At 47.4% G+C, this 12,327-nt stretch overlaps 1 protein-coding gene across 1 annotated transcript; it reads right to left on the bottom strand.

Annotated features, from left to right (window-relative positions):
• Positions 1 to 346: 346 nt before the first annotated feature.
• sema4ab (sema domain, immunoglobulin domain (Ig), transmembrane domain (TM) and short cytoplasmic domain, (semaphorin) 4Ab) lies at positions 347 to 11,705 on the bottom strand. The gene is made up of 15 exons (XM_056582970.1): positions 11,446 to 11,705; positions 10,878 to 11,046; positions 9,736 to 9,896; positions 9,370 to 9,429; positions 9,096 to 9,194; positions 8,747 to 8,849; positions 8,247 to 8,360; positions 6,292 to 6,419; positions 5,806 to 5,987; positions 5,579 to 5,723; positions 4,865 to 5,054; positions 4,211 to 4,326; positions 2,650 to 2,813; positions 2,308 to 2,402; positions 347 to 2,131 (listed from the first exon to the last, which is right to left on the bottom strand). The coding sequence occupies exons 2-15, from the start codon at positions 10,972 to 10,974 to the stop codon at positions 1,272 to 1,274; spliced, it is 2,514 nt and encodes an 837-aa protein (XP_056438945.1). The 5' UTR covers positions 10,975 to 11,046; positions 11,446 to 11,705; the 3' UTR covers positions 347 to 1,271.
• Positions 11,706 to 12,327: the final 622 nt, after the last annotated feature.

Below are 12,327 nucleotides of genomic sequence, written 5' to 3'. Positions count from 1 at the left end.
CCAGGTTTTATGCATTGGATTCAGAGAAATGTAACCGTTATCTGAAAAATACATGGGTTAGTTTTCACATGCAGGGACTTTATAATGCAAAGGCTCTGATTGACCGAGGGGATTCCTATGAGACAGAAAACATGATATTCCCTCAATGTTATTGTTCAAAGGCTCCCACTTGTTTATGAAAGCAAAATAGCCAATTACAAAACAGTTGCTCATAAATCTATGATGCTAATCAATAACTGCATCTAGGAATTAAGCATAGTTAAAAAACAAATGTAAAATTAAAGTTAAAGTCACCCAATTCTTTATTCTCACGTCTTAACAAAGCCTTGATGCCAGCGATTAATGGACGACTAATTCAGAGCGACATAAAATGTTAGTAATTTTTATTTATTTTTAAATGGCATCCTAGCTAATGCAAATTGTTGCAACCTGTAATATGATCAACAACACAGGAGGACAACGTTTATGTGGAATGTCATTTATTTGGATTGTGCAAAAGTAACCGAACTGGCTAGCCACCACAGGCGGAACAGAACCATGCTGATTGGTTAATGCCAGCTTTGACAAGTCGTCATCAGACACGAGCTGTAGAAGGTAGTTATGTTCACGTTTTTTATACAATATTATTTTTCGGTACACTTTGATTTGTTGAATAAGAAAATTATGACTGGGGATGAGTTAACATGCTCAATTTACATCTGGTGGGTGCATTGTTCTTTAATGGTTTCTCCTCAAGCACTACACATGGTCAATGCACACATAGCGGTACAGCCAATGGGAAATGGATGTGACTGCGGTCCAGGATGTCTGAAATCCGTCTCCCAGTCTAACCTGAAGCGTCTAAAACAACTAAATAACAACATGGTAGTGGTCATAGATCGGATGAGTGGTGTGGTGGTTCATCACTAGTGAAATGCTACTGGAAAGTGGTTGGTCCGTTGTATAGAGTACATTCATAGGAATTGGAATTTCCTTAAAAAATGGCATTTAAAAATAAAATGACATGATTTGATATATATATTTGTACCACCTTTGTCAAAGAAAAGACCCTGGAATGCCTCTTCCTTTATTAAATCCCCGTCCATTCAGTGGATCCCCTTTTGGAAATGTGGACAAATTCTTTTTTATAATAGCATCATTCACTGTATTGAACGATATGTACACAGCAACATCACGGTCGCGTACCGTCAGAGAAGCAGCAAGTCTTGGTTTGAGTACCGGTTCCCCAAGGGGGAAGGAAGCATTGGTCCTTCACAGGAGCACGTACCGTGTCATCCGACAGGAGTGACCCCACATGGTGGGGGGGGGCAGATGGGCGTGTTGGGGAGGTGCCCGTTGGACCCCTTGGGCGCGGCGCTGCCCACCTGCCCGTTGCTCTGGCTGCCGCGCGCTCCGTGCCCGTTACAGCGTTTGCCGCTGGCGCGTGGCGAGGGCTCCCCGCGGAGGGCCTCCCTCTCGCCCGGGCCCCCCCTGCCGTCGGAGGCCTGGGGGGCCGTGCGCTTGCGGCAGCGCTGGCGGACGGCGAACAGCGCCTCGGCGAGCAGCAGGCCCAGGCACAGCGCCAGCAGCACGGACACCACCACCAGCTCCTTCAGGTAGCTGGGGGCCCGCGCCCGCGGCAGCCGCTCCCCGTCCTCCAGCCCCGGGTCCCGTGGCCGGTCGCCGAGGGTCACCGCCCCGGGGCCGGTGGGCCGCAGAGTCCCTGGCGCCGCGCTGGGCGCCGACACGCCCTCCATGTGCCGCCTCACCTCCGCGCTGATCTTGGACCACACCCCCGTGGTGGAGGCCGGATTCAGTCCTCCCGGCGTGGCCGCCGTCCAGGTGGGGGGGGCGGGGGTGGGGGTGGTGCGGGGCCGGGCAGGGGGGGTGGGGGTCGGCGGCGCCGTCTTCTGCCTGACGTGGTAGACGGCCAGGGTCTGCCGGTGGCCGTTCTCCGTGGACAGGCAGAGGTACTTGCCCAGCGTGGCCGGGGTCACCACGAAGCGCAGGCTGCCGTCCCCCAGGTGCAAGTAGAGGTCGGGGGAGATGCGGCTGTCGGGGCGCTCCCAGGTGCGCTGGGCGTGGCGGGACGTCCCGGGACACTGCAGCCGCACCACCTCGTTCAGGGACACGGACACCGTCACTGTCTCACCTGGGGGACGGGGGGACGGGGGGGGGGAAATAAACAAGGTTTTATCCCTGATAATCCATCACTACCAAATGAATTGAGGGGGGCGGAAAAAAAACAAAATAATCCATGCATGAGTTGCGGCGTGGTGGAAGGCCAGCAGAGGGCCTGTTTGAGGGGCCGGGTGCAGGCGAACCCACCTGTCGTCAGTTGGTCCAGTCCAAAGCGACTCCTTGGGGATAAAGATGCTGTAATGCAGACCTGTTCCACATTTCCCTCATCCACATCCTGACCTCTGGGGGGAAAACAATAAGAAACAATAAGTAAAATAACAATAAGAAACAATTAATAAAAAGAGATGGGAACATATCAAACCCTCAATAATTGAATTCACCTCCTCCTGCGCTCCTGTTGTCCTTTGACATAAGTACGATAAGAGGAGGTAGGCAGAGAAGCCCATTCACCACATTCATCTTAAAAAGACGGTGTCTGAGTTTGACAACGCCTTGTGACTTCAGTCCGAGAGGTGCTGCAGTACTTACAGGCTGGCCGGGCTAGCAGAGACCTCCACACAGGCCCTGCCCAGGTGGTCCCAGCCGCAGAGGGGGTCCCGGGCCAGCACACACTGGGCACAGCTGGGGTAGAAGGAGCAGTTGGCCACCGGCACCCGGACCACGCCCTCAGACGTACCCACGAACACCACGCCCTGTGGGGGGGCAACAAGCTTTAGAGGGCCGTCAGGAGGACTAATCGTAACACACATGCCTACCAACAACAAGCTAGGGATGCCTTGTCTTTTATGGATAATAATAATAACTTAATTTACTTTCTTTCTGCATTAACCACCAACAATATTTCTACATTTACATTTAGGGCATTTAGCAGACGCTTTTATCCAAAGCGACTTACAATATGCAAATTTTTCATAAGAAGTGCATCAACATATCGCTGCCGGTACAGAAAGGATGTTCATAGAACTAAGTGCAAGTACATCAGTCGCTAGGCTAACCAATTCCCCGTGTTACAGCGATGATAGAAGCTGCTGCAGTTGCTACACTATAAAACAATATGAAGCAAAAACAAAAGTAAATATCACAAAGAAGTTAATAATCATATTTGAAGGTGCCTACTGTAAGTCACTTTGGGGAAAAGCTTAAGCTACATGAATGCACTGTAAAAGTGTAGAATAAAACACAGCAGGCATGTTCTTTCAAAGAAGAAGTAAACCCCAAACATTGGTAGCCTGGTATGCATCAGGGGACGCCCTGGCTAGATGCTGCCCTGATCTGAGAACCGCTTTCAGATGGGGAGTGATGCACGGCGGTCACAGAGTGGTGATAGTTACTGATCCAACTGATCCCAGAATAAGATGCAAATATAGACTCACATCGCCCTCTACAGGTTAAACACAAGGCTGATGCATGCGTTTACTCTCTCAAACACACACACACACACACACACACACACACACACACACACACACACACACACACACACACACACACACACACACACACACACACACACACACACACACACACACACACACACACACACACAGTATATGTGTGTGTGTATATATATAATGTGTGTGTGTGGCACTGCAGTTGGAGAGAATCCCATGCACACTAGCCTTGACTGGAAAGGAGCTATTGCTGAAGATACATCTTCCCAAATTAAACCCGTTAAGGTTGCCAATGTCCCTAACATGGTTTTCTGCTGAATGAGTCTCAAGGCTTATGGCGCTTGGCAGTTTGCATTCTGAGACCGAAACTTGTCTTCACCTAGCAAAGAGTCAGAACTCATGAGGAAGCTAATGGAGGAAGTTTAGTCTTTGATGTCTTCACACACATTTTGTCACAGTACACATGTCCTTCCAGAGCAGAGAAGTGTGTCGCTCGAAAGTTAATTCCTTTAAATATAATTAGACTAGGCTGTTTTTGTAAATTATTTTTAATATAGTGTTTGCTCTTCCTTGCTAACTTATTTGGTGTTGAATGTACAGTAAAATGGAGTGCTGTAATTTTCCCTTACAAGTAATGTGAACTATTGGAAGTATTGATATTGATACCGGCCTAGCACAGCTATAGGTCACACACCTACCTGGGAGACGGAGAGCTGCATGCCGACGGTGGACTGGTGCTGCTCAAAGACCTGGACCTCCTCCACGATGTGAGCCCCCTGCTCCAGCAGCACTGCCTTGTGGAGGTAACCCGAGTCTGGACGGGAGGTCAAAGAGATCGGGGTTAACACCGGTCTGGTTGAACACCGACCGGCCTTGTTGAGGTGATCATCTAAAGAGTGATGTTAGCCAATTGCAGACACTAATCATTTAATTCAAATTTTTGGTGGAAAAGCAACATTGCTGTGAAAAAGGCTCTAGAATAAGTTTACCATACAATAGTTTCCTTCCTCATGAGTCCCTATGGCTACACAGTATTGTGTAGTCTCTATGGTTAGCTAACTGTGAGTAGAGACAGTACTGTGTAGTCCTTGTGGTTTGCTACCTGTGAGTAGGACCAGCACTGTGCAGTCGTAATGGTTAGCTTCCTTTGAGTAGGACCAGTATTGTGTAGTCTCTGGGGTTATCTACCTGTGAGTAGGAACAGTAGGGTGTAGTATGGTTATCTACCTGTGAGTAGGGACAGTACTGTGTAGTCCCTGGGGTTATCTACCTGTGAGTAGGAACAGTACTGTGTAGTATGGTTATCTACCTGTGAGTAGAGACAGTACTGTGTAGTCCCTGGGGTTATCTACCTGTGAGTAGGAACAGTACTGTGTAGTCCCTGTGGTTGGCGGCCCGGACCCGCTGGGCAGCGAGATGGCTGTATTTCTTGTCATGTGACACCATCGTCAGGCTCCTCCCAACTGGCTGTACACTGTCGTCTGCGAGGAAGTTGTCTTTGACAAAACGAAGCGTGTTGTCTGATGCGTTGTGAAGACCACACTGTGGGAAACGGGCAGATCAGAGTAAAACGCATGAACAAAAGAGCATGAAGGTGGGCAGACAATTAACATCATTAATGCATTATTATAATTATGTCCTACCTTATCTCCTAAACGTTGCAGGCCTATTCTTTGTAACCTCTCCAAGAAAAACAGTGCTTGTTCTGTCTTAATATTGGTTCAACTTGATAGGCCTGCTAGACGACATCGTGATTTACAGTTATGACTATAATGTTGGTCAATCCAATGTCAAAGTCAGCCATGTACTTTAAAAAATAAATGTTTTGCCAGCAGTCATAACTATTTCAAACCACACAACTAGCAAATAAAATAACCGATAAGAAGCACACCGCAGCATGCACGTCACGGTCCAATGAGGGAGGAGGTGGAGCTGGGTGGAGGTGTCTCCACGGGGGGGGCCCATGCACCGGCAGCAGTGTGGTCCACACGATCATTCATTCATTCAGTCATCCCCTTCCTATGATGAGTGGATGTTTTGGACCACCAAAAGGAAAAGCCACGTACCTCTCCTGGATTTGCGACCTTCTCCTGGACCCGTGTGCTCCAGCGCAGGGTGTCCCGGTTCAACACCTTGTAGTTCCTGGAGAACGTCGCCTTGATGTCCCCCAGGCGGAAGGCGCACACTGCCGATTGGCCAGAATTCACCGACCTAACAAACACCAACAATCACTTTGTTTATTTCTAAAGTGTGAAGCTCCAAGAATAAAACCGTAGCAGTCTGATCCACCGACCATTGGGAGGTAAAGATGCCGTAGAACAAGGTGTCGTCTGCAGGGGCGCCCTCTGGTGGCGGGAGGTCGGTGATGTCCTGGACCACGTTGTAGGGGAGCTCGCTGCTGGCCTGGCACAGCAGCTGAGCTTTGGCGAAGGTGGTCCAGCGCCGCTGCAAGGTCCTTTGGCCACCCACATCGCTCTGAGACCAACCAGGTCCATAAGAAAAGACACTTTAGGACCAGACAACACCACTACTACTTATGCTTCGGGTTCAAAGTTAATTTGTAGTACACTTTTCAGATTCTTGAATGTATGCAAAAAATGAAATTACTTTAAGTCTATCTTCCTTTGCAAACCTTGATAATTAATACAAACTGAACTAATCAACAATGTGGGGCAAAGGAATTGGTTAGATGTGTGTATAAACTGTAGATGGCTGCATGCCCACAAAGCTTCCCCTCTACGCATCATACAAGGAACGATGGTTTCACACTGCCCCTTACCGTGCAGATCTGAGCCACACGGGAAACGATGAATTTGTCGATGAAGTCGTACTCTCTGCCCACTTCGCTGAAGAAGAAGTAGATTTTCTCCTCGCTGGGAATGAAGCTGGAGCTGACAAAAGTGGGATCTAAAGAAAGGGACCAGAAGTTAGATATAATCCATTCATTTGGCTCTCGCTTAAAGCTTGCTGAATGTTTCAGACACTGTTGTTGTCCCACAGATTCAAAAAAGTCCAAAAGACCTTTATCGGTCACATACACAGAGTATATAATACAATGTGTATTGAAGTGCACATTAGGCCCTCCTAGATCAGTTTAAAGCTTGTTAGATTAAAAGATAAAAACAGATAATGTTTACAATGTTAGTGGAAAGTGGGGCTGGCCAAAAGGTTTTCTACCTCGTTGAGTCAGGCCTTCTCGTTGTTGTCAATAATAAGGCCCTTCCAATACGGTGTTGTCTGTCTGCACACTATGAAGGAGGTGTGGGGGGGGGGGGGGGTGTATGGAGTTCAGCAGGGGCCTCAGAACAGACCCTGGGGGGTCTCCTGGTTGGCTGTGATGCTGCTAGAGGGGCACCACACCACTTTCACCCCCTGAGATCAGCTGCTCAGGAAGTCTAGGACACAGTGGCAGTGGGAGCGGTTGATACCATGTCCCTGAGCTTGCTGGCCAGACTGAGGGTCAATATTTAGTTGAACGCCGAACTATAGCGAATGAGTTTGAGGTCGTTCCCCCTGCCGAAGCCCAGGGAAGAGAGAGCGGTGTGCAGCACATGTCCTTGGATCTATTTGCGCTGTAGGGGTGCTGATGTTCTTGATAATCAGGGTGTAAGTCATCTTATCCAAGTTTTTCAGACACAACTCAACTCAACAACACCGGTCTAACCGGTGTAAACATAAGACAGAAAAAGTGGGCTTACATAAAGGGGTCTAATGTGGGTGTATCATTTGGGGTCAAGACCTTTAAATGTCTTGATACTTTCACAACAACAGATGGCACCAAATATCTGTAAAACAAAATTTCCCCTTTGGACTGAAGCAAGCCACCGTCCCTCACAGTCACAGGGCCTCAAGGACAGAGACATGATGTCACGAAGTGGCTCAGAAGGAAGACATGTGGATCCACCAGTATGGAACAGCGAGGACCCCACGTTGAAGATGATGGGGATCAACGCAGCAGAGTCACCAAAGAGCTCTTCAACAACCAAAACGGATGTTGAAACCAAATGGGTTCACATTTTACAAACGTGATGATATTAGCTTTATATTTAAATTTGATCATTTCATCTCAAAGATGCCTTTCACACACACACACACACACCGCAAGGCGGGCGTTCTCCTGGGAATACCCTGGCTGTGGGACTGTATTATTATCCGCCCCCACCGGGTTGAACATACCAGGCCCCTAGTGTGGAGGACTATTCTATCATGTGACACCAAAGCGGGAGCTCGGGGAGGAGCTGCTTCATACTTTTCTCTTCTAGCCTGTATTTTAAAGTTCTTCTCTCAGAGGTCCACTCTTCTGTGGATACTGTGGATTAGGGATGGGGTTTGGAGTTGGATCCTCCCCCGCCATCTTCGCTGTGTTGTAAACAAAACACTGGGACTTGCGCTGCATACTTTTCTGCATCACGTCCTGCCTCCTACACGCCCCAGCCAGGCACCACCAAGTGTACGAGTATTTGTGAACTGTTGTGTGTTGCTGGTGTCAAAGGCTGATGATCTCCGGACCGGATTCTTCTGAGCTAATCAAGAGTTTGTGTGTGAATGGCCCATCAGCTGAAATGGGTCAGGTTTCCATTGAGGGCAATTTATGGACCTCGTCTCATCCATACAGGACAAGACACGCACACCCAAATATAACCCACTTAACCAGGCCTGTTCCCCATGGGAAAAGCCCAGCCAGCTTCAATGTTTGCCACAGGATGAGGAACTAAAAGCAACCGCCCTGCTCACCCTCCAGCCAGCCCAGCGTGTCGTCCAGCTTGAGGTCCACGGGACTGAGGTGTCTGGAGATGACTGGCCGGTTGCCCCTGTAGTCCGCAACCGTGGCCGTGTACAGCTCTCCATCTGAATCACAGCACAGAGGCCATCCGCAGCAAACATCAAGTCACATACTGAACTCTGCTCTAATAACACAGGCGTGTGCACTATGGAAGAACACAACTGAGAGTGTGACAAGGTACTACTGCCGAGTTTATGCAAATTAAAAGGCTATTCAGGCATGGCAACACATCAATGCCTTTCTGTGAAGAGCTTCATGACAAAAATACTTTTCTCTGAATGCAGAACTACTAGTGTCATCATGTTGTACATTTCGTATGAAAAAAAGTTGTCTCTGAAAATGCCAAGAACATTAGATCAGTTAAAAACATTAAACAGATACATGCATACAAGGTTTCTAGATAAGCCAATAGCGGACCCCTGAACGGAGCTCCTGGAGCCGGTGTGTTTACCGACGGTGATGGCGGTGTTGCGCTGGTAGGGGTCGTAGGGGCAGCGACCCCGGCCTTCCTCTGGCTTGCTGCTCTGGCTCGTCATCGTCAGGTTCTCGGTGAGCTACGCATGTTCACCGAAATAAGCAACATTAAACAAAACAAAGACAGAGCAGGACGGAACACAAACCACCGAACGGCAAAGTGTGGACAGGCAGAACATAAACGGGGTGAATCCATTAAATGCTGTGAGGCGATAGTCAGAGCTCCGCAATCTGTTAGAGGCTCAGGTTAACCAGACACAGGGGGTTGGGTGCTACATACCAGGGCAACATTGTCACTCGTTAGTGCTACATAATGTTCCACTCACCATGTAGGTGCAACGCGGGCTGAAGGCGTACGTCCCACAGGCGTACATGTGCGTGGTGTTCAGAAACTGCAGCACACGTATGAAGTTTGGACAATCCATCTAAACAGAATAAAATAAACCCCTGGTAAGTCAAGATCGTTTCAAAACAACAGCCAAGTTATAACTAAAGCGTACATTTAATTGAGATAGGGGGAAAATCGTATGTTTCCACATAGTTTTCTAGGGAGAAAAACCTGACATCCTGAGAAGGAGCGATTTGTTTCCAAACACTTACCATTTCCTTGCCTTTCATTGAACATTGCTGAAGGTCATTTTCTGATGGAGACCAGTCCAGCTGAAAAGAAAAAAGGTGAGAGACACTTGTTTAACAGCTGTGATCTTTAAATCCCCAGCATCAATAAGTTGAATTGGTTATATAAAGAGTAGATGATGTAGTTGAACTCAAAACTAAATAGTTTCACTCAAACACACAGATATATCTTTGGGCCAGCTCTCTACTTAACTTTATCAATGGTTATTAGAAATATTATTTAAAAAAAAATGAATAACTGCAAAATATCATGGAACACACTCCTGAATGTGATCCATGAATAAGTGAGTGGGTGGATGGGCGCAGATCCTTGTGTAATATTGCCCCTACCTGACTCCTAATCCCCATGGCCCCCTCCTGGCTCACATCCAGGGACAGCACGGCATCACGCGCCCCAACAAACAGCGTGTCCCCGTCCTCGCTGAGCAGCAGCAGCGTGGTGTTGCCCACGTCTGGCCTGTGGAAGCGGACCAGAGGCCTCCCGGGGGAACCTGCAGCGCCAGGGAGACTACAACGTTAAGCCTGCACATTAAGGAGTAGTCAGTGCGGACACGTCGCTAGACACTACGCTCTAAAACACTCACGCTGCTAAATGCAAGGGCATAGGTTTTAGTAGGGAGGGATGTGTCCCTACCAATGTCAGGAAACCAGTTGGCCCTACCAAAAGGCGTAATGAAACTGAACATTTATTTATAAGGACAGTGAAAAAGGGGTCGCGGTCTTCAGTCCCTCCTGGGTCCAGTAGTGCACTCTGGCCAGAGTTTAGAGTGGCTTACCATCAGCACAGCAAATGTTCTTCCAAAACAATATTAGTCATTATTTCTCAGTAGAAACTTGTCTTTCGTAATCGATTGGCTATCATGGCCACGTCACCGGGCAAAAAATAAAACATGTTGCACTGAAAGTTGTTTCAGCAGCTGTATCGCTCTGCATCGGTTTGTGATTTTTTTGTGAAACTTGTTCTACGCCTGTAAAAACAGGAACAGGAGAGAGCCTAAGCCCCTGTCTACCATGGGACATTAGTTTGGAAAGCAACCAATTATTTTCTGATCCCGTTTGAATTGTGCCATCCATTTCCGAATACGTTTGTTCATTCATTTCTTGATTTTGCAATTCAAGAAATGTTTAAATAAGGCATGAGCCAAGTTTCTGCTCATTGTATTTGTTGCAACTACAGGGCTTTTTGTTGCTACCCGTAAAAACAGTGTAGAATGTCTACATGTGTTTATAACAAGTTTATAGACATATCTAAGAGAATTTATAGTATTGCGAGTGCATCCTTTCGAATAGAAAATATATGCAAGATATTACCAGACTCCTTTAAGGCCTGGTTCTTTTCTAGATTTGCTGCAATTGTTTTTAGTAGGTAATGAATAAATATACTTGGCTGATATACATATCAGCCAACATGACTGTATATTGTCGAAATAAATAAAAACCACACTTAACCGTCACATTCACCATCCACTGACCTTGTGGAAAGGAGATGCGTGGAGTCAGCCATGCAGAACACGGAACCAACACAGCCCACAACACCATGGGGAGCCACGCTATGCCCTGTTGTGCCATTCCCAAGAGATGCACAGCCTCAAAACAGGTGAGGATCCAGCCACAGTAAAAGCCCCCTGTCAGTCATTGTATCTGTGAAAATAGAGTATTTCAAGGAAATGTTGACAACATGGGAGTATGGCAGACCTTTTAGTGTCATAGGTGAGATTCTGGTACTAACAAAACATGCCAATATCAGTCCTTCAGTAATAATGTAACAATTGACACAGCATACTCTGATATTGAGTTGGATGTGTACGGTATATGAGACGATATATAACCATATGACACACGGCCAACGCAGTTCAAACTCTCAGCCTGAAGAAGAGCGTGTAACAGTTCAGTCGATTCATACACCGACCCAATAGTGTTCAATACCCAGGTGGTCGCCTTGTCAAAGACGCTTCGTCTGTGATGTGAACAATATGCCAAGTTTATACTCGCACTTTGAGATCATGTCATGTTATTATCACCAACACAGGTTTCCCTTACCGTGCTGTTTATCGAAGCATGAGAGCACAGAATCTGCAGCATGTCAATCCTTTACATGACTCTCAGCACTTTGTCTTTCACTCGGACGGCTCATTGTTTAGAAGCGTTTCGATGGCGCCTAATATGCTATTATCATCAGCAAAGCTATGAAATAGCGGAAGATAACGGAAAAGCACTTTTAACGTTTCTCCTTGACGGTTTCCAAGAACAAAAACAAGAGGTCCGTGCTTCCTCTCGCCAGCAACAGTTGTCGACCCCTACGCGCATGCGCCATCTACAGGCCGTGGTGAAAACAGCGCGAACGCACCGAGGGTTTGAGTCACGTGGATGACAGTGTGTGCGCTCGCTCGTAGACTTTGGGAGGCAAGATTTGTTTTTAACCCAATGGCTAAGGTGAGAGATGTGTTAATATAGGGTTATTCATTATGGCATCAGTTAGACACACTGCAATGATAAACTATTTACGGGCCACGAAAATGTTTTCCTATATAATATGCAAAGTGTGTCCACTGAGGGGAATTGGATTCATGCATTTAACCCATATCTGCAGCAAGTTGGCTCAGTGCCTAGGTCCACTAGCAGGAGCAACATGCTGGCTTATACATTCTGTGTGGGAAGAAATCCAGGTGATACGGGGAGAGCATACATACTCATCACAGAGAGGCAACAGCACTGTCACATTCTTACTCCTATCTGATTAGCCAAACTACATGAGGTAGCCTACCTTAGCCTACGACAAGTGACGTTCATCTTTAACTTTTTCTTACTTGTTATTTCGATCTTGAGGCGGGTTCAAGGTGGGGGTTGAGGAGGGATCTCCTCTCCGCTGCAGGTCCGTTCTGTTGCTTAATGTCTCAAGTCCCGTTAATTCGCCTGCGCTCT

This window comes from Gadus chalcogrammus, chromosome 22 (assembly GCF_026213295.1).
Source record: "Gadus chalcogrammus isolate NIFS_2021 chromosome 22, NIFS_Gcha_1.0, whole genome shotgun sequence".
Classification (NCBI taxonomy): domain Eukaryota; kingdom Metazoa; phylum Chordata; class Actinopteri; order Gadiformes; family Gadidae; genus Gadus; species Gadus chalcogrammus.
This window is presented reverse-complemented; position numbering and strand designations above follow the sequence as displayed.

Bases quoted from the DNA above. Each gene is read 5' to 3' on its own strand.
- sema4ab (XM_056582970.1), bottom strand. From the start codon at position 10,974: ATGGCACAACAGGGCATAGCGTGGCTCCCCATGGTGTTGTGGGCTGTG. The intron at 9,195-9,369 runs GTAAGTGTTTGG...TATTCTGTTTAG, and splicing joins CAATGAAAGGCAAGGAAATG to ATGGATTGTCCAAACTTCAT. The intron at 6,420-8,246 runs GTGAGCAGGGCG...CCCTTTCTTTAG, and splicing joins CACGCTGGGCTGGCTGGAGG to ATCCCACTTTTGTCAGCTCC.